Source organism: Trichogramma pretiosum, unplaced genomic scaffold (assembly GCF_000599845.2).
Source record: "Trichogramma pretiosum strain Unisexual culture from Peru unplaced genomic scaffold, Tpre_2.0 scaffold42, whole genome shotgun sequence".
In the NCBI taxonomy this organism is placed as follows: Eukaryota; Metazoa; Arthropoda; class Insecta; order Hymenoptera; family Trichogrammatidae; genus Trichogramma; species Trichogramma pretiosum.
In genome coordinates this window covers 1,333,270-1,356,094 of record NW_019641653.1, presented here as the reverse complement: position 1 = coordinate 1,356,094, position 22,825 = coordinate 1,333,270, and the positions used below count along the sequence as shown (strand labels likewise).

The 22,825-nt window shown below is 41.7% G+C and overlaps 1 protein-coding gene across 3 annotated transcripts in view; it reads right to left on the bottom strand.

The window, feature by feature from the left end:
* Positions 1-7,964: 7,964 nt before the first annotated feature.
* The window catches only part of LOC106651917 (neurexin-1), an 84,513-nt gene continuing 69,652 nt past the window's right edge, over positions 7,965-22,825 (bottom strand). For all 3 annotated transcript variants that reach the window (XM_023460105.1, XM_023460106.1, XM_023460107.1), the window contains 5 exons: positions 13,377-13,618; positions 13,171-13,288; positions 12,351-12,536; positions 12,100-12,271; positions 7,965-12,024 (listed from right to left, as the gene is read on the bottom strand). In XM_023460105.1, the coding sequence (XP_023315873.1) occupies positions 11,496-12,024; positions 12,100-12,271; positions 12,351-12,536; positions 13,171-13,288; positions 13,377-13,618 (1,247 nt within the window). In that variant the 3' untranslated portion in view covers positions 7,965-11,495. The remainder of the gene's footprint in view (positions 12,025-12,099; positions 12,272-12,350; positions 12,537-13,170; positions 13,289-13,376; positions 13,619-22,825) is intronic.

Below are 22,825 nucleotides of genomic sequence, written 5' to 3'. Positions count from 1 at the left end.
AATATACACGTGTCGTTACCATTAATCAAACAACACTTTCAACAACCTCCGTGCAAATGGCCTATTTATTTATCGTCCATTAAAACAATTCTTAACTTGCACGTATTCAAACTCATTGTGTTTTTAACGAAAAAGTATCAAGTCGTCAGATAATTGATGCTTTTTGCTGGATGCAGTTTTTTGCTCCTTTATCTGTGTTTCAAACGGAAACGATACAAGATTTTTATTCGGTGGTACAAGTTTTTTACGCTTTTAATACCTTTGACATTAGTTTACAGAATAAAATTTATATTTAGCTATGAAGCGTGCGACATTTACTCCTCGATCTCGCTTTACAAGCTTCCTTCATTTTTAAAGTACAATACTAAAGATTAATGTTCTACGTAGATTACAATTTTTCCGACTGACCTAATTAAAATTGATTCCCGATCATGTTTGATATATTATTTTATACTTCAACCTTCGATTTGTGAAGAGTGTGAAAGTACATGATACCCATTACATTCGATAGATAGTACGATAGAAGATGCAGTTATTTCTAGTTTTCATATACAAAAACGCTAATTTTTTCGTATATTTCAAGGATATGCAGGTGAACGCAATGAGACGTGCCAACGAAATTATAAAGCGGGCTCAAAGACTAAAAAGTTTTTAATCAAGTTCTGCTACATTCTTCAAATCAGACAAAATGATAATGATCGTTTCAACTTTTCTGCAGGGATAAAATAAACATTTTTTGTGGTCACCTCTCATCGCGGCAACTTATTACATTAAAAATAAGGTACTTGCACGCATTTTTCGCAAACTTATATGTGCTCTACGAAAATTATTAATATTTAACTTGTTCGAATTCGTATGCATAATTATTTAATTTTTTTTCTGACATCGATAATTAGTTGTGAAAACTATATCGGCAGTTGAATTGCATATAATTTAGCAGTCAGTATTACAATTTGTTTTTATTTTTGTTTTATACTTTCTCCGTAAGTCGATAAACTTCATATAAATGCAGCTTAAAAATATTTCTCAAAAAACTCATTTCGACAATATTTTTTTGTGAAATTAATTGTCTCAGAATTAATTTTAGAGATTGAATACGCGTACGGTAATGTACATTTTTTTTGTAAAATATTGTTGTAAAAAACTCACAACTCGAAACCGAAGAGTAAGTTTGATTACAAAATTTCTGTCAAGTAATGAATAGCAAATGAAACATTACAATTGTTATGGTTAAAGAAATATTGTAAGGCGATGCTTATCGTTCAGAGGCTTTATTCAGAGTAACAAAATACATCGAGCGTAATACAAACGAACGAAACAAACAAAATACGCGCGACAACATTTTCGTAGCCCGGCAACCGACTCCAAAAGCAACGACACAATTAAAGTGCCCTATCTTACCGATCAATGCGCTGTGCCTATGAGACGTCAGAGCATAACGTCGACACTTGAGCCTACATCTCACAGTGTCACGTAGACCTTATACGCTATGCGTAAACACCTGTGGTGAGGTCTGAAGTGCCCAATGATTATGATCATCGACACTGCTTGAATACGGGTCTCGCACACGCGCATGACGGTCGTGAGAGAATCTATAACATTCTCCCCCACCAATTGACTTCAAAGTCAAATTACTTAAATACAATACGTTACGCATATTTTACTAACTTATTCGTTGGGCGAGTTAGCTCGCCAAGCTGCGTACGCACCACTGCTACACGAACCTGGCCATCTGACCCGGGCATAAGTTTGATTATGACACCTTTCCTCCACTCATTTCTTTTCACATTTTCATCATATATTAACACACAATCATCAACTTTTAAAGGCGCGGTAACTTTATGCCACTTTTTGCGAGGGTGTAATGATGGTAGATATTCGTGTAGCCAACGCTTCCAAAACAAATCAGCGTAGAATTGCGACAGCTTCCATTGGTTTCTTAGATTAAGAGAAACCTTATCGAACCTTGGCAACGATAATTGACCGGAGGACGAGCCGAGCAGAAAGTGATTTGGAGTCAGAGCTTCGTAGCTTTTCGTATCGCTAGAAATATGAGTTAACGGGCGCGAATTTACACAGTGTTCGACTTCGGCCAGCAGTGTACGCAAAACTTCATCACTCGGGTGTTTCTCTTTTAAAACATACGACAGTGCCGTTTTCACCGATCTCACCAATCGCTCCCAAGCTCCACCCATGTGAGGGGCTGCTGGAGGGTTAAATTTCCAAAGAATTTTACATCTCGACGCATGATCCTTAATAACAGAAAAATCTAACGAAAGTAGCGCTACAGACAGCTCTTTGCTCATTGCTTTGAAATTTGTCCCGTTATCACAATATACAATTGACGGAGTGCCACGACGCGCAGCAAATCGTCTAAGAGCCATAATGGCAGAATCGGCGTTCAATGTATGAGCAAGTTCGAGATGAATAGCTCTCGTGGTCATGCAAGTGAACAAAGCTCCCCATCTTTTCTCAATCCTGCGTCCTACTTTAACGCCATACGGGCCGAAATAATCAAGACCACAATGAGTGAACGGTTTCAATCGAAATGCCAATCGAGCTCTGGGTAATACCGCCATGCGACTTTGCACAGGCTTTGCTCGTAGAATTTTGCAAATGCTACAATGAGACACCACTCTTTTTAATGCTCTACGTAAACCCACAATCCAATAAGATTGTCGTAACTCGTTTATGACTGTATCATGATTAGAGTGATAAAATTTCCTATGATATTTCTCGATCAGTAGCGTCGTAAAATAATCAGACGAATCAAGTAAAATCGGATTGTTTGAAAATCCCGCATGCTTGAAAAAGGAAATTCGACTTTCCACTCGTAAAATACCATCTGCATCTAAGAACGGACTAAGAGAAAATACACGACTATGATTATCAACGGATTTGAATTTTTTGAATGATACAATTTCTTGACTAAACGATGTTTTTTGACTTATTTTTATGCATTCTACCTCAGCTTTCGCGATTAACTGTACGGGAACAATTTCACGTTTCCTCCACCTCGCCACGGCTTCTAAAACGCGACCGACACTATACACAAGTTTTTCCCAAGAAGAAAATCGTGCGAAGTCAATCAAAAAATCATTCTTGTTAAATGTCAAAACTACTTTCAACTCTCGTGAGACATCGTTCCCTAAAATCACCTCCGAATTCGAGCTCGACTCTACCCACAAATTTTCATGAACGGATAAAAAACCGGGTCCTAGGAACCACCGACTTGAATTGTTTATAGCATCGGGTACGTAACGAGTCGCATCGTCTGCTGGATTATTTTTGGACGAAACCCAACGCCATTCCTCGACCTTCGTTTTATTGCAAATCTCGTGTAACCGATTTGACACGAACGATTTAAATGCATTCGGTTCCTTCGCGATCCATTGAAGAACAACACGAGAATCTGACCAAAAAAATCGTTGTGTAACTTCGAAATCGTGTTCTTTACGAATAAATTCAGCTAATCTTACCGCGATCAAGGCAGCTTGTAATTCGAGACGCGGAATGGTAGTTTTTGACTTTAAACTTACAACCTTACTTTTTGCCATGATAAACGCCACGTGAAAAGACCCGTCGGGCAAGCGAAAGCGCCAATATGCTACCGCACCGTAAGCTCGACTACTCGCGTCACAGAAAACGTGCAATTCGGCTTTTCGTGATTGAAAATGTTGTGACTGATAACAGCGATTTATCCTGACTAGAGCTACATCCGAGAGTTTATTTAGCCAATTTTTCCAAAGCCAAAAATCACCTTTTTGCATAGGTTCATCCCAGTTCGTCCCATTTTTGCAAATACCTTGAAAAATAAAACGCGCTTGAATCGTATATGGAATAAGATAGCCTAGTGGATCAAAAATCGACATCATAAGCCCTAAACATTGCCGCTTTGAAGCTACCGAACTCCCCGATAAAACGTCCTTAGAAACCTTGGAAAGGTCTACATTAAAAACGAGACAATCCGATTCGTTCAGCCACCTCAAACCTAAAACCTTCTCTACGTTTTGTTGCGATGCATTGACTACATACGGTGAGACTTCGCTGTGGCTTTTGCCAGTTAACTCTGCGTGAATAACCGAACAATTACTCGACCAATTGTGCATTTCAAATCCAGCTTGCCGATTAATTAAAATTACTTGATTCGCGACTGCTAAAGCTTCCTCCGAGGACTCGCAACTATCCAAAAAATCGTCCATATATGAATTGTTAATGAGTTTCTTTACGGCTGATGGAAAACGATCCGCGAATTGCCGCGCGTTCTTATCTCTAATAAAAATCGCAGTGCTCGGCGACGATTTTGCTCCAAACAACAATACGCGCATACGGAACTCCGATGGTTCACACGTTCTATTCCTCCCGCGCCACAGAAAGCGTTGCGCGTCGCGATCTTCAGGGATAATACCAATACGCATAAACATATCTTTAGTATCGCCGACAACTGCGTAAGAATATTGTCGAAACCGCATTAAAACACCCGTCAAAGATTTTAAATAATCTGGACCCGGTAGTAATAACTCGTTCAAACTCGTCGACCTAGAGCGCGCCGCTGCGTCGAAAACAACACGCACCTTATTCGGCTTATTCACATTTTGAACGCCAAAATGTGGCAAATACCATACCCGCGTTTCCTGTGAATTTGCCGGCACTTTTTCCGCGTAACCAAGTTCAAATAACCGATCTATTTCTTTATAATACAACTCGGCGTATTTCGCGTCCCTATCAAGTCGTTTCTCCAGCAACTGCAATCGATGTAACGCATTCGCTTTACCGTTTAACTTGTTCGGTGTGTCTTCCTTCCATAATAAACCCACCTCCCATTTATTATCAACGAAACGACTAGTACTCTCCAAAATGTCCACGGCGCGTAAATCAGCAGAGTTTGAACCACTGACGTTATTAATACCTATTCCATCTAAACTAAAATACTCGTTTATACGATTATCCCACTCTTCCTCCTTTTTAACATCGCGGATAGAAAGCACAACCTGCTGTTTCTGCGCTCGTTTATGCGAAGATATTATCGGACTTTCATAAATCCCATGAATTGACCAACCTAAGGTGCATCGCGAGACAGCGAGATTATTTCCGCCGAACGTATAGCTTTGTATCACTCTAATCAAGTTACAATTATCTTGACCAATCAAAATAAGTGGAGTCATATCGTAAGATTCAACGTGAATGTTTAATTCTTTAAAACACAAATTTAAAATTTCGTGAGGAATTGTTTGCTTTGGTAAAAGATCTGAGAGCTTATCGACCACGAGAACATCTCTCAGTTCAAAATTTTGATTATTACACGTCAAAAACAATGAAACTCGATGAGTTAAAGAGAGCAAAGCACTGTCTCCAGCTATACCCTTTATAGACATAGGAAAGCGCTTCTTAGACAACTGTAATTGTTTAACTAATTGTGAATCGATTAACGATACCGTTGAACCATCGTCCAAAAGAGCGCACGTTTTTACGTTTTTACATTGAACCGGTACAGTGCGTAAATAGACATTCGATTCTAGTCATAACGGCTGCATTGTAGATAAAGTTGTTGGCACGTCAGATTGCGAAGACTTTGAAATTAAATTTTGATTCGAGTTTTGATCTGAACGTTGATGTGAATTTTGATTCGAATTTTGATTTTTATAATCCACATGCAAAAGAACATGATGATTTTGACTTTTACATTGACTACAGACTTCTCTACAATGCTCTCGTATATGACCCTTCTCTAAACAGCAAAAACACAGTCCACTATTCCTCACAATTTTCCATCTTTGACTCACTCGTTCTCTCGCAAATTTTCGGCACTCAGATAAACTATGATTGTTACGTTGACAAAAATCACATGCATCCGTTACTCTCGGTTTCTTTGCTAGAGGTTCATCTACGTTTTGCGCTACATAAACTGGCTTACTGTAATGAGCTTTTTCAGCGCGAGCTCTTTTATTGCTCGAATTAGTTGCCTGCAAAGACAAAATACCGACTTTATTTATCTTGCTCGCTTTTTCAAAAAGAAATTCAGTAATTTTTTCTAAAACCGGTTTTTCGGGATCTAAATTCTCCGCGAAGTCAACAAAATCGTCAATCTTATTAGATGGAAGTTTGTCTAAAATGCCGGCAACTAATTCCTGGCTATGTAAATAGCCCAATGAACCTTGAACTGACTTCATAGCTTTCACAGCCTCATTTAAACTTGTCGCGAATTCAATCATTCTATTTGGCTCATCAATCAGACTTGGTAGCTTACGAATGCACTCGAGCAACGCATTTAAAATTAACTTTGGACTACCGAAACGAAGTTCCAAAACCTTCATTACAGCTTCAGCATCGTCGCAAGCAACAAATGAAGTTTTAACCGCCTCAAGAGCTTCATCCCGTAAAGCATCGTACAAACGAGTCATATTCTCCCTTTGAGAAAAATTGCCAATTGACGTAGAATTCTCGAATGCATTCTTAAAGCGACGCCAATGCAGCGGATCGCCCGAAAAACGGGGAAGATTCTTGTCCGTAGTCATACGACTTAAAACTACCGAATCATTGTTGCCCGAAGAAGAATTATTTAATAAAGAACGCTCAAGTACGTTAGCTAAACGAGAAAAAGGATCTACGGCTGAATCTACACGATTACGCGAATTACACTCATTCAATCCTTGTTCATCAACAACAGCTGTGCTGTGAAAATTTCCACGCTGGCCAAAATTAGCTCGCTCGTCCTCAAAATTACCGAAATAATCATAAAAATCTACTTCGTCCGGAACTCTTGAATCTTCGAAGTTTAGCTCTTGATCTTCATCCACGTAGAACGGCTGCTGGTCGCCATACCCATCGTCCACGAAATCTCTACCATGTGCCGCATCTAGCTGCAATGCGACCATTGGAAAAGCTGGTTGCCGCACCTCGTCATCAGGAAAATTTCCATCGACGTTCTCGATGACATCACCAGGCCGAGCAGCTCCGGCAGCAGCGACTGGTTGGCGTCCGACAGGCCGACGAACAGCAGCACCCGCAGCAACAGGTTGACGACCGCCACGACGACGAACAGCCACAGCCGCAGCGACGGGTTGACGGCCAACAGCACCGGCCGCTTGACGACCCCCACGACGACGAATAGCCGCAGCCGCAGCGACGGGTTGACGGCCAACAGCACCAGCCGGTTGACGACCGCCACGACGACGAACAGCAGCAGCCGCAGCGACGGGTTGACGGCCAACAGCACCGGCCGCTTGACGCGCCGCTCCATTTGCATCAGGTTGGCGATTCGCCGGTGCACCCGCAGCACCAACAGCTGCGACGGGCTGGCGACCCACAGGACGACGTATAGCAGCAGCGGCGCCAGGTTGACGTTCAGCAGCAGCGTTCAGTTGATATTCAGCTTCATCGGCCTCAGGTTGCCGATTTGCTGGGACCTCAGCAGCACCAGCAGCTTCGACGGGCTGGCGACCCACAGGACGACGAGCCGCACCAGCACGAGCGACGCCTTGACGGCCCGCTGGACGACGAACTGCACCAGCGCGAGCGACGCCTTGACGCCCTGCCGGACGACGAACTGCACCAGCACGAGCGACGCCTTGACGGCCTGCTGGACGACGAACTGCACCAGCACGAGCGACGCCTTGACGGCCTGCTGGACGACGAACTGCACCAGCACGAGCGAAGCCTTGTCGGTCCGCCGGACGATGAACTGCAGGGGCGCCTACAGCTTGCTGATCGGCGAAATGGCCGTCGACATCATCGTTATTTGCATCGATGATCTCTTCGTTCCAATATTCGATATCTTCTCCTGGATACTCGACTTCTTCATTTTCGCCATCGGAGACCAGTAAACCTTCCTCAAAATCAGCACGGTTCATCGCGAAATATTTCTCCAACACGCACAAAATCGGATATCACTAATACTAATCTCAACTAGTTTCCCGGCCGATGCACCAAAATGTTATGGTTAAAGAAATATTGTAAGGCGATGCTTATCGTTCAGAGGCTTTATTCAGAGTAACAAAATACATCGAGCGTAATACAAACGAACGAAACAAACAAAATACGCGCGACAACATTTTCGTAGCCCGGCAACCGACTCCAAAAGCAACGACACAATTAAAGTGCCCTATCTTACCGATCAATGCGCTGTGCCTATGAGACGTCAGAGCATAACGTCGACACTTGAGCCTACATCTCACAGTGTCACGTAGACCTTATACGCTATGCGTAAACACCTGTGGTGAGGTCTGAAGTGCCCAATGATTATGATCATCGACACTGCTTGAATACGGGTCTCGCACACGCGCATGACGGTCGTGAGAGAATCTATAACAACAATTGAGAGTGCGGGTGAATCGTATGCATGAACAATATTGATATTTATAATTGCAATACACTCAATTTGTTTTATTAATATTTTTGTAAAAAAGCAAACAATTAAGATTTTGTTTTGAACACGTTGAATACACTTTTAAACGTCAAACATTACGAATATTTATTGAATTACTTTGATAAAAGTATCTTCGAAAACGATTTACAATCGATCAATTGGAATGTTAACCAGAAATAGTGCATAGGGTGCAGCATTATTAGAATTTACTAATAAAAATTGCATCTGAATTTGTAAAGGGTTGCAGTGCAGTTTTACTTTGAATTCGTTACACTTAGTTAACTTTCCAAGCCAAACTTTTTTGATAAAAAAGAATTACACATTTATTTTTCTTGGCAAATTGTTATCTATAACATTGATTAATAAAGAGCTAAAAAATTAGGGTTATAATAGTGGCGAATTAACACGTTGTTGTACTTGTTTCATTGTGATTCAAATTGATATGCGAGTGATTAAATGTCTCTTCAACCATCAAAACTATACTATACTTATGCAGCCTTTTTTGAGCATCAAAACGTAACTTTCGAATTCATCTTACTTTTATCTTTTATATTAAATGATGTAGCTTATAAAATAATGTGCTTTCAATCAACATTCATTATCACAAAACATTTTTTTTATTTATTTTAATTCATTTTTCATCCTCTAGTACAGACAAATGACGGAATCAATCTTTACTAAAACACGTGCAGAACGTGAGCAATTCTAATAAAAATTCAATGTTCGAAATTTTTTATCATATACTTGGTAATTCCTCGTGGTTTTCAAAATATTTCAAAAATCAGATTTTAAAATGCGATACGGAGAATTCGTTTATGTTTTTTGTCTACTTTCTTGAATCGCGCACTGTTGGTCGTCGCGTCCGCGTTCCACGCGAAAATTATTACGCTCGAACTTGCTGTGTCTAAATTTTATTGCTCTGGCTAAATTCGTTTCCGTCGGATATAACTCGATATTTTTTTTTAGAAAACATGCAAAATCTCAATGAAATATAAAATGGAAAATATTTCATATGTAACGATTCGACGTCAATAAATCGAGCATTTTTTGTATAATATATGCTTATAATAATTATTTAGAGACATCTTGATATGCGCAGACGTCTTTTATTAAGACATTCATACTAACTTTAGTTAATAATCCAGTGGATCTAATCCAGCAAATTACGATCATTGCTCAAATTTGGGAACGATTGGCCTCGGACAGGCTCAAGGAACGCTTATAGGTTTTGAAAATGAGTGTATTTTAAAATTACGCCTCCGGTACTTCTATAACCGCATTCAATAATACTTGAATAGTTTAAGAGTCACAATCGTAAGAAACGGGAGTGTATCGGCATCGGAACAGTTTAGACTTTCTTATGTAACTTCAGTCACGGTTTAAATTCGCTTCTCTCATAATCTACTGATGCTTTGAATTATTGGGCGAATTACTGCATCGACTCAAGCAGACTAAATTTACTCGCATATACTTATGGTTTGCTTTTCATCTAAATCGGGCTTCGTTACCAACTTGCTTAGCGTAGCTTTGATATAATTTTATTTATGCATCGTTTACGTTTGTACGAATATAATATTTATACCGTATCAGTATACCGACCAATTCATTAACTATAGTATGAAGTCTACACATTTTTTTCACTTCAATAAAATCTAAAATTTAATAAACAATTTACACATTTAACACAATTTACAAATATTTCTTATTTATATGTAATATTTATATAATACTATCATCTATGCAACAATAAATGCTTTACTTGCTGAGAATGGAATCATACGCATTATTAAACTCTGTTCATTTCAATGCTTCGTCCAATCATCTTTATATCCAAATATTTTATGGAACTATTTGATGTATAAAGAATTTTTTTAGTGATCATCACGCAAACACAACAACAATTTTAGTATTTTGTCTATAGGTCAAGTGATGAACAGTATTGACTAGATGTTTATAAGAGCTACAGATTTCTTTTATGTTCATATGTATATCGAGTCAAAAGAATACAATCTAACGTTGAAAAATTGCAACAGGTTGGAAGAAGAGGATAGACGAAGAAGAGAAGTTTTTATGCGCAGCTTTGAACAATGAAGACCACCGAATGTCAGCAGATTTATAGAATAGTTATAAATTACAAGCATCGTGCCCGGCTTTGATTATATACAAAATGAAAATCCAAAAAGGCGCGAAAAAGAGTTATAAAAAGCACTGCATAACGACATTCACACGCATACCATACGCAATATTTTCGTTACAAACAGAACATATAATTATGGAGAGAAAAACGAACTGTACGCTCTATTTGGTCAATAAAACTATGAGCAAAGCTTTAAACTTTACTTTTTTATTCATACATAAATACTTTCATTTTCTCAATGTTGATAATATTAGTATTCCATTTATATATTTATAAACCACACGTGACTTTAAAATACACGCAAATTTTTTAGTCGAACTTGTTCTCAAGTTCGCTCGATTAAATGCACTCATACATATACATGGCGCTCATAGTACGTGCTTCGCGAATCACTTGTCACAGAAAATGCATTTATTAATACTATCATACACACAGTTTGCAATCATTAATACAGTGTGTTCAAGCATATGCATTTAAGTAATAAAAAGTATACTTAGCAAAAGAAGACCTTTTTCGCGAGTATTATTTTTCTTTCATAATTTCCATTGATTCAATCACCTTTAATTGAACACTTTGAAAATAATGTCTATCTAGGTAATATATATGTGTAAGCGGTAACCGAGTCATGTATGCCACGATCAATTTCATTTAATATATGTATGCGTAGGTGATTTTTGTAGAAGCATGTACCTATATCAATGGTAATACACATATACAATATATAATGAATGTACTTATGGATGAACTTATTATGTAGGTATAATACATGTCACGATGGTTATTAATATACGTATAGAGAGACAGCAGAGCCATAATATACATACATAGTTGAGCGCTCGCATGAACGCGTGCGTATATCAGTGAGCTATTATAATAGGTGCGCACACAGTTATTATCATCATTTATTAGTTTAAATAATTTTTTTTTTCGTATGTATATTTATATAATGTATATATTTATATATAATGTCAGTCTTGGCTTGCAGGGCAATTATTACACGTACCATTCCTTAATGTCTTTGAGCTGTCGGCCTTTGCCGTTTTTGCTCGCGGCTTGGCCGTTCTTGACGCTGCCGTTATACGACTGGCCACCACCCGCGCCGGCCATTTGAGCGCTTCCGCCACCGGCTGCGCCGAGCAGGGCCGCATTCGGCTCTTGGCAGAAACCTTTGGAATCGTCGATCTTGTAATTGGCCTCGGGCCTGCCTTTGAACTTCAAGATAATGAGGATTATGAGAACGATGGCGATGAGAGCACCGGCGATGATGCCGATAATCAGTGCCGCGTTCTCCGCGGTCTCGGACGTGATACGCTTATTATTGTTATTGTTATTATTGTTCGACGTAGTTTTGGGCGGCAATATGACCGTGTACGAAGGTATTCTATACGTGGTAGTTCTGTGCTCGATCGTGTAGTAGCTCGTCGTCGTTGTGGTTGAGGGTGTCGTACTCGTCGTAGTCGTCGTCGTTGTTGTCGAGGGCGTCGTACTCGTAGTCGTCGTCGTTGACCGCTCCGTCGCGGAACTACAACAAACGATCCAACAAATGTTAGATTTTTATCAATAGCAGTAACAATGCAATGGGTAATCGCATGCTCACCTTGGAATAGAATCGCTAGTAACTGAGTAACCGTGTTGAGTAGCCTGCGTCGTGTGTGGTTCGACTCGATGACTACTGCTGCCTTGAGTCGTGCCGATAGCTAAACCGGGTGAACTGGATTGAACAGCGTAACGCGGGGTCGTGTTGTATCCCGACGTTGGACTGGATCTCGCTGCGTGATATAAAAGTTTGTTATAATATAGGATGTTTTACAGTTGAACAAAAAGTTTATTTTCAATAAAATTGAGTACCAGTGGAAGAGGGAACAAAAATATCCTCGCTATTGCCGGAATCACCAGAGCCCTCCTCGTTGCACTCCTCCTCGTCATCACACTGTATGTTTTTCTCTTGCATATTACTGCTGGGTGCGTGGATTTTGGGCCTCACGGTCACTGTTGACTTTGTTGAAGCCACGTATACCGGAGTAATTAGATCGTCTGTGGGTGAAAAGTTAGCATTGTTTATACCTCGATTATGCTTGAAATTAAACGAGAAGCTTTTTCCGATATTTGGTCGACTTATAAACGCTCGCTATAGCAGTATACGAGAAGCGCTTTCAGTATATAATATAAAGGCGCTTTCGCTGGCAACGAGATCGAAAGTGATTTTGGTCGTGGAATTGAGTTTTTAGTCGAGCGGAGAAGATTCGCCACCGAGATCGCATAAAGCGGAAAGAGCCAACTCTCGAGACCTGCGCCCGCAACATACACAAGCACTTGTACATGCATTATGCATGCAAAGATGCGTAAACAGTGCACACGCGCGTACCCCGACTCTTTCGTCAAGGGGTCCTAAATATGCAAATGAATCGTAGATAGCATCGGGCGAACATGAATGCGAATAGGTATACTCTTCTTTGGCTCTTCTCGCATCATCTCTCTCTTCTCCCTTTCCTCGCCCCGATCATTATGCAACACGATCTGCATCGCCAGCTCATCTCTTGTATATGAGTATAAGCCAAACGTGGGGGATAGCATATCGAGCAAAGCACGTTGAATACGCGTGTTCTAATCGTATCCATTAGTACCGATTAAACATTTTTTTAGATATTTTTTTTATAGAAAAACATACCTGATCCATTTTCGTAAATAGGTGTACAGTCTTCGTCCTCGTCGTCGCCAGCGCATCCACTACCAGCGCCAGAAAAGATTAAATCGTCAGCTACTCCTGGTGAGCCCGATGCCGGTGTCTGGAATTAAAATTACTTTGTTGTAGTTGTTGTTTTTTTTTAACTAAGAGATTCATAGATACTTTAAAAAAAATAATGGAAAAGTAACCTGTTGCATGCGTTGCAGTGGAGCGGCTCTATCGACGAGACTCCCCAGTGGTAACAATTGTACGTCGCCCTTGATGCTGACTCTGTTATCTTTGGCAGCGGCTAGCTCGAATATCCTCGCGCCGTTAACGATCAGCCCCGATATGATACCCATGAAGGTTTTGTCAATCTTATTTTTACCGCGATTCCAACGGCCGCCTATTTGAATGGTGGATTGGCTGTTGAAAACCGCGTGTTGATTTCCTGCAATAATAATGTGAATAATTATTAAAAATTATTGCATAGTTTGATCGTTAAATGATTTTATTTGAACATGCATTGAAGCTTTTTTTAATAGATTTATATCAAGAGAACTTTGACATGTTTTGACAGTCAACGTATAAACGAAAAATTTCAAACACGTTTTCTAAGTAATATTTTTTTGAAAAGCTTACGTAGATTTTTATAGAAAAAATAACGGGGGTATTCACGAAATTTTCGGAATATATTTTTGGTAGAAATCCAAATATTAGAGTTAAATTTTTCGTTTTAACCTTGGAGTTTGTACTAAAATAAATTCTAAAATTCCGTGCTAAAGCCCGAGAAACTTCTTTAGAATCAAGGAAATACTCTTTACATGAAAAACGAAGTTTTCATGATCTAATTTTGAAATCTTTGTCACATAAAAGACACGCCAGAAATTAACTGCTCAAGCAAAATATCTATTTTATTCAAGAAAGCCCACATATTCTAAATTACTCAAAGTACAGGGCGACTGAAGCGTATACCAACTCTCTTTAAAAGGAGCACACCCTATAATAACGTTCGAAAAAAACATCGGACACGTGCGAGTAGGGACGAAGATCCTACCCGTGTGTATGCGTGTATACGCGGCCGTTGGTCTTTTTCTTGATTCTTTGTTTGACGGATGTTTTCGTTTGACCAAAGAGCAGGCAAACATGAGTGAAGCGAGGGAACTTCAGCGAGACCCCTTACCGGCCCCTCCTTCCACGGTATCCTCTTGAATACATGACTGACCTCTACACGCACGTATGCTCTTTTCCTGTACACTGAATAAGTTCTATTGCGACCAGAGGGTACAACCGACACAATGATGCGTGTATCCTTCTAACGTTTAGGGACTGATGATTTTTCTTTCCAAATGACTAGTAATGAATTTTTTTCCACCCGCAAGTAAAAGTGAGTTGTGTAATTTTTTTATAGAGTATAGGATATATCAAATACTATTTGATATCTAAATATTTATAAAATCAATAAATTATAGCATAATTCGTGTCATTTTCTTTCATGTTAATTTGTAACGCGTCACATCTTAATTTTCCACTCTCTAATTCAAATATAAGCACAAGATTAATAAACAAAAGATTTAAAATTATCAACAAAATAACAGTTGAATATGTATAAAAAGTACCAATGCGAAGTTATAACAAACTACAACCTGTATAGCTGTACAATTACGTTGGACAAGTGTCCAATTTACGTTGCTCATTTTTCACGTATATTATTAAGAGCTCTACTCTGTAATTTGCTGCTCTTTAAGTATAGAGCGCGGGCAAGGCCCCGAGCCTTCCTTCGACAAGGGCCTCGGGCATCGCTCGAGGGCCCTTTTGCCTTTGTTCAATCGCCACTTGGTTGGTTTTGGGAGCAGGCGATCATGACCAACGTGAAAATAAACCCTTGGTGCACCTCCGAGCTCATCGATAATTGTAAAGTCTCTCCAACGCTGACATCAAAGCAAGGTTCAGTGATAAAATCACATTTCTGAGATACAATGCTTTTATACATTGTTGTTTCAATTTTGTTGAAAAATCTGTTACTAGCAACTTTGTGCCAAGCAATTGTTTAAAAGAATCAAAGAAAAATATGTTTGTTAAACTTTGAAAAAAGTACCTTAACCGTTATGTTATATAAACGGTTAAAAAATGATAAACAGAAAGTAAAAATGAAAGACTTGGAAACCTATATGAGCACTAAGCAGAGACCATATGCAAATGAGAAGGTGACATCGATCAGGATAACATGATGCTCCGGAGCCAAACCAAGTGTCGATCCATCAGGCCCGTTCGAAAAAGATTTCGATTGGAAAAAATCGATAATCTGCCCATTTTTATACTAGGCGACTAGAACTTGAAGCAGGCTAAGAAAATCCATTCGTGCTGACCAAACGCAAGTCGTTCAAGTGTGTGCATGTGTGTGTGCATATATGCGTGCATACGTATATACGGGCGGCGATGACGATTGTTTACGCATTTCCTGTCTCGTGCGTGCATGACTGCACAACGCCTCGCGTGTATGTATATAAATAAACCTCATTGAGCCATGTATAATATAATAATAGTAATGGATGCGTACGCATACGCTGCTCACTAAAAGTCGCAATTTTTTCGTTTTTGTTGTTGCAAAAAGATACACTACCAAATTCAGCTTATTATTACCAAGGAAAGTAATATTAAGCAATTATTAAAGAAAAAATGAATACGACTTAGCCCAAGCACGTGTAGTTGTGGCGCGCAATGACTAATAATGATTTTTGACGAGCTCTAAGAAAAAAATGAGCCCAACTGACATTCGTAGCAGGCGACTAGGAGGTAGCAGCAGTTAGCTACTTCTTCGTGGCTTTGAAAATTAGGAATGCCCCCTCTTCCTTTCTATCAAGTCGATTTTGCTGTGATGCTTTTTGTTCGAAAACTGCCACGAAGGCGAAGTAAAATTTTCAATTGGCGCGGTATCGTTCAATGCCTTCGGCATTTTCTTTCAAGTATATGGGAAAAATAAATTATCAAGTAGCCTGCTGCTATTTAAAGGTCTACGTTATTGGTTATTTATACGGTTTTGCAATCGTTCGAAGTAGTCAAAATTAAATTCAAGTTGTTCGTTAGTGACCAAATTAAAGTTTACCATTTATAGATAATAGGATACAGAAATAGAAGTTTGATTGCTCACAAGGATATAGCAATGCTTGCGCAATGTAAGAAAGCACGCCTATAGTAGGTACTTAGAGTCATGTGAAGAAATGATATTCTCACTAAAAAAATAAAATTGCTCTGCGCACTAAACTATCTTAATTGCATGCATAAAAATCAGGCAATTCATTATGTTCTTTATGTGAGAACATAATCGTTTTTTAATTAAGTATGCATGATAATGATTGTAATTGAATTATATTGTTTCATGAAAATTCGTTTGATTATATATTTTATCATTTTCCATGAACATATAACTAATTACTCTAATGGATATTGTTTAATTAATCAATTAATGAATATTAAGCAATTAATTAGTATTGTCAACTAATCATTCTAATAGCAACTCTTATTCCTTTGTGCCACTATTTTTACTGCTCTTTGTTGCTCTGCATTTGGCGCACTGGCACACGGCACAATTTTACATTATCAGTACAAGCAATATATAATACACGCACGATACACAAGCAGTATATAAATACATATACGTATATAGATGTAAAGGGTACTTGTCTGAAAATCATAGTGAACGTACCAGCGCAACATGAACGCGCCGCAAGTCTTTTCCTCTATCTTACGTTCTCGCTCTCTTTCTCTCGTTCTCGCTTTCTCTCTCTTTTCGCCCTGCTTTTGACACATTCCAAACTGAGAGCAAGACCAATAGACTGAACAAGACCAATAAACTGTATCAGTTTACTAGGCGAGCATGAGGCCGACGTTCGTGGCGCAAGGCCGAGAGAATCGTGTGCCGCAGAGCTGTCAACGACCCTCCCAGCGGCTCCGCGCTTGTGTGTATGTATGTAGCCGCGGTGTATGTATACAGCAATTCGTGCACGAGCCGTCAGCCGCTACACGCTCGTGTTCACACATACAGACACGTAGAAATATACAGTCGGTGTATCTCGGATACACTTTTATCCGGTTCCATGCCGTATGTGTAAGTGTGTGTTTGTGCGCAGGAGGCTCATTTGTTACAGCACAGGAGGGGCTATGTCGTGTACCAGCGCATACCGCACCAAGACCACGCCCTTAATCGCGCGCGGCGCACAACCGCGGGCTCGGCGCTCTCACTCTCTTTCTCTCGGGACGCGCATGGTGTATACATGGCACGCGGTACATGTATCTCTGTTCGTTTCGTTGTACATATACATACTCGCAAGTGTACACGCCAAGCCGAAAGGTCTTTTGAGAAGATTCGGAGATGGCACGCCACGATGAGTTGGAACAACCCTCTCCGATCAAATATTTACAAGTGTGAAATGAAATAAGATGGGTTTACCATGCAAAACGAGCCACGACTGGTCGAGCCGCGCTGCTCATCTGCCCAATGCCAATGCCGCCTCGACGAGGGATTTTTCGGGCAATTAGCTCTTTTGTGACATAATCTAAATTAATAAGTAAAGTTACAGGGTAGTATGTTTGCCACGGAGGTACTACTCGAAAAGGGATGCACGCACGCGCTCACTCACGCACGCCGCACACGCCACGCCACGCACTCGACTGCGAGAGTCGGAGAGAGAAAAAGGGGTCAAGGCCATGTGCGTCCCCAAACGCTAGTGCAGTGCAGTTTGGTTGGGCACGGTGCGATGACTGCGCGCACAGTGTACAAGGCCCGGCCCACAAGTGGCGCATTCGGTTAACTTGGAACAGGGTACGATGAGAGCGAACGAGGTGCTTTCTTTCTTTCTGTCTCTCTCGCTCTATATCTCTTTCTCTCCTCGCGAACATGTGCCTAATCTTGGGCGGGCTATATACAGGCCCCTTCTCTCGACGCTACGCCAACACAGCTCGTGTATACCGGTTTTTCGTTGGCCATCTTCAGTATACTTTTGTTGCTTATGCTGGCTGATACTAATGCGCTGTCTACGATGCGAGTTCGGCACTCTCGGCTTTGCAATAGCTTCGTTTTTGCAACTTGATCAAGATCCGCCACAAACAATTTGTACGCGCGCGATTGTGCAAGCTTCGAGTGAACACGCTGCAGTATCAATTCAAATAAATATCTATTAAGAGAAATTACTTTAGAAAAAATCCAAAATTCGTATTTTACTGTGAAAAATTGGAAATGGCGCACTTTGGTGAAAATAATATACTTAATTGAACTCTTAACGATCATTCGGCACAGCTCACGAAAATAAAGCTTATAAAACGCGCGATAACGAGCCTCACTATCGTATCCATCTGCACGTATAGTATAGAAACACGCCACACGAAATATAGGTATATATCTGCCATACACATTGCAAGCCACAATATATAGGTATAGACATAAAGTGTACGTATGAGGAACACGAGCGGCGCGCAAAACGTAGAGCTCTGTGCAGCCTAGTCTCCTAGTAGCTCGGACACGAGGGAAGCTTTATCGACGAGATGATTGATGACCGCAGCGGCTGCAGCGCACTACTCTATAAACGCCCCCACTTATCCTCTCTGTGCTGGCTTTTTCGGACGGAGGTGGCTGCTGCTGCGGCTGTTGTTGTTGCTGCTGCTGCTGCTGCGGCGACTAATACACCGTGTGGAGGGGGCCGACTGCTCGGCTTAAATAATTCGCAAATGACGTGCTGCATTCAGAGCTCGTTTAGAGGACTGTGCGTTCGCAATTCGGAGCGTACGCACTGAATAACATAGGAGTGCACTCGAGAGAAGAGTTTAATTTAGGCAAACGTTGTACTGGATTCTTTCTAAAATGATTAAAATTTTATAAAACCATTTCGCGTGGTATCTTAGTACAGAATAATCACTGATTCTCTGCTCGAATCGGTATGTCCAATAAGCACGAAGGCTCGATAGTGAATGAGCCGCAGACTTGGCGAGATGATGTCGCAGGCGAGACAAGGAGCATCATCATCACCTGCTGCTGCCTGGCAGCCTTGCCGCAGGAGCGCCTTGCTCAGGACGAGCCTTGAACTAAAGTCCCCCTGCCTCTATCCGTCCTCTCTCTCTCTCTCTTTCTCGTTTCTCGCGTCGTTCGTTTGCTCCCTAGCGCGCGCTTGTAGCATGCAGTGGACTGCTTATATACTCTAGCCGCCGCCTCCTTCGTTCCTTCCTTCCTTCCTCGCTTTTGCAGCTTATACTCCTAGAAGCTAGGATGAAAGAGAGAGTGAGGATACGTGTGCATGGGAGCGAGTAGAGTGGAGCGAGTGGCAGCGAGAGAGAGAGAGAGAGAGAACCGGTATATCTACTGCTGCTTGCCCATGCTAGCCTGATGCTTCTAAACACGTTGGCTGTTGTAGCCTGGCTGCGAAGAGCGCCAGCGAAGCCGTCTAATGCCGATTTGTGATGCCGATTTTTATTTTTAGCCTCTTCGGATTTGTAAATCGGATTAATCGTACACAGATACTGCGTGAAATACCTCGATAAGACAGTTTCTATAGATAAACGATATACTTTTTTGATTAGGATTAGAATCGTACCCAATAGCTAATCTGATGAGAAACTTTGTTTCTCTCTCACCATTCTAAATATACGCCAAGGAATGCATTAAAAGTAAAGCGACTTGGCGACGATCGGATCGATTTCTCAATTCAGCAATGCTATGTGCATCTAAGCGTATACCACTCGCGTAGGCTCGTTGCTTCTCGCATTTTTGCATCGATACAGCCGCAGCGCAGTCAGGAACGCACGCGCGACAATTACGTATGTGAGAAAGAGAATAGAATAGAATAGCGCGCGCGCGGCGCTCCGGTAACGATTCGCGCACGTGTCGGAGAGCTGCTGCTGCTGGGAGAGCAAACTCTTGGTCGGGCTCGATCGGTTAATCGGACAATCTTTCAGACAAGCAAGTCGCGTGGGAAATAAAACGCAGCTCGAGTCTGGGTATACCGGCCGCGTGCATTGGAGCTTAGACAACTTTCTCAGCGCTCGCATTTCTCACAAACACACGATTTTATACGTATGTGCGTGCATACGTACTATGCAGACGCGGGATCAATCGACCAGAAATGCCATTTTCATGCGCACACAAATGTATAAGGCAATACACACAAGCGCACGCGGCAGTTAGCGGGCGCGCGGCTCGTTTATATTAAATGTACTGGTATGTTTGTGCATGTATGTGTGTGTACGTCCCCCAATGTGACCGTCGTCGTCGTCGTCGTCGTCGTCTTCAACGTGAGAAGATATTGAACTTGAATACAAGCTTGCCAACGATTATACCAGGCTCCTATCAGAGCTGCGTTGGTCATTCAAATGGTGCTCTCTCTAGCTTTGTCACTCTAGCGCAATGCATCGTATTGTTGCTACCCCCTGTTTGCGCTCTCTGCACGCACCTCTGAGTAGGATTTTGGCGCTTATTTAAAATTATAACTTTCTAATCAATATCTGAGCTATTGAAAGCAGTATGAAAGCTGTAATATTGCATAACGCTTATCTGTGCTGTACGTGGGCGCATCGGCGTGCGAGCTAGCAGCAGCTGCGCGCAGCAAATGACACGGTAATGATTTTCGCCTCTCCTGCACCACAATGAGAGGGAGAGAGAGAGAGAGAGAGATCCGCGACAACGACGACGGTGCCCCGTGTGCACATAATAATATAAATTGGAAGAGTCTCCGGGTGCGTTTACCAGCTTGCACGGGATAGTCTCCTAGTCAAGCTGGGAATCGTTTTCCCCTGAAGCTGTGAAGATTCTCACGATAAGCTCGCGATGGAATTTCGCGACGACCCCTTCTCTCTTTCTCACACACACATATATACACGCGCTGCGGCGATCCGTTCTCTCTTCCTGCAGCGAGCGAGAGCGCGGCAGCTCTTCTCTCTCTCTCTCTCTTTCTCACTGGCTTTTATACAGTTTCTCGTGCTTCTAGTTCACACGCTTAGAGAGTGAGAGAGATGAAGAGAAAGAGTGTGTATATGAGGCGACCACAGTGCAGCGCGCGGCCAAGAGGGCTCATTGATCTTATGAATATGTCACCAACGCGACAGTCCCAGCAGCGGCAAGAGCAACAGAGTAACGATGACGACGAGCCGCACGTTGCTCGTGGGAATTTGCAAGTGTATGTGTAAGCGCATGTACACGTATATATGTATGGCGTGCGTTATAAATTTAGGGCATATGCGGCGAGGAAGCGGTTTACTGAGCTATAATGAAATGGTTGAGCTCTCTCTCTCTCTCTCTATCTCTCGAATTTGCGCATCGACGCCGCGGCCGGAAAGTGAGTCCCCGCGTCCCACGCTTGCGATCTCGTGGCCTTTTTTTCCGTTTCTCCGTCTCACACTTACGAATACTGCACCACTCCACGAGAGAGTGAGAGAGAGAGAGAGAGAGAGATGGGAGTATCCGAAGAACGAGTGCCCGTCATTCCCGCCCGAAAACCCAACCACTCGTGGAATTTCTCTCCATGGTGCATAGTGCATATTATGATACCTATACAAGCACACAGACAGGTACACCCTCGTTTATACAAGGCTAAATAGTTGGAAGATTCGGGACGAGCCGTGTGTTAAGAGCAGCAGCAGGAGGAGGTGGCACCTGTGCTGTGAGCGCGTGATAAGGTTGCAAACGAGCTTTAGAGCTCTCCTGGACGACGACGACGACGACGGCGGCGGCGGCGCGTCTTACAGCGCGGCCAATTAAATCGTTCCCACGGGAGGGAACCGTGGGAGACTCTCCGCGAACGCGAGAAATCGAACCAGCAAATGCACAGGACTACATGCCGATTTAGGAAGTTATTCTTTCGGCTTTTTAAATCTCTCCCAGGCCCGGGACTCCTCTTTCTCTCTCGGCTCTTTAATATTTCATTTCGCTCGAATTAATATAGATATATGAGCAGTTGAAGCGAGTCAGCTGCATATAATGCGCAGACAGAGCAACTGACGCGGGGGACTGCGCTTGCCGTATCAGTTACGCCGAGACACTTTTCGTGTGCATCGCGTGTCGGCTTTAACGTTCCTCCGCAGGCGGATATAATAATATAATAATCGAGGATAATCGAATTTTGCCACGAAGCATAATACGAAACGTCTCTTCCGCAAGAGCTTTGCGCTCGAAAATAAGCCGGAAGTGAGCGAAAATTCCCATTAGAGATCGTCATTCGATCATTCCTAGCTTTCTATAATGTACTTGTTGCGATATTATTTACTTGAACTTATCATAGAGATATTTATTTATACGCGAAAGTATTCCGAGAAACCGACAACAATTACTCGGTAAACGTATATTACATTCACACGAGGCTTGATTTGTCGATATTGTACCCACGTTATATGCACACACTCGCACACACCGACAGAATAGCCTTCTTATGTTCCAAGTGGGCTCAAAAGTCGTTGCCATGTGTCTATAATGCACACACGTATGTATACACGCGAAACGGAGGATATGGAGAGAGAGAGAGAAAAAGAGAGAGCGCGTGAGAACGAAACGAGTTCGCGTGGGAAAACTGCGGAGGCGCATGGCGCTTGTAATACCAGGAGTGTAAGAGTGGCGAGAAGCTCTATTGCCTCGGGACAGTTTGTCCCTCTCACTCGACACAATTCACCCGGCTGTACC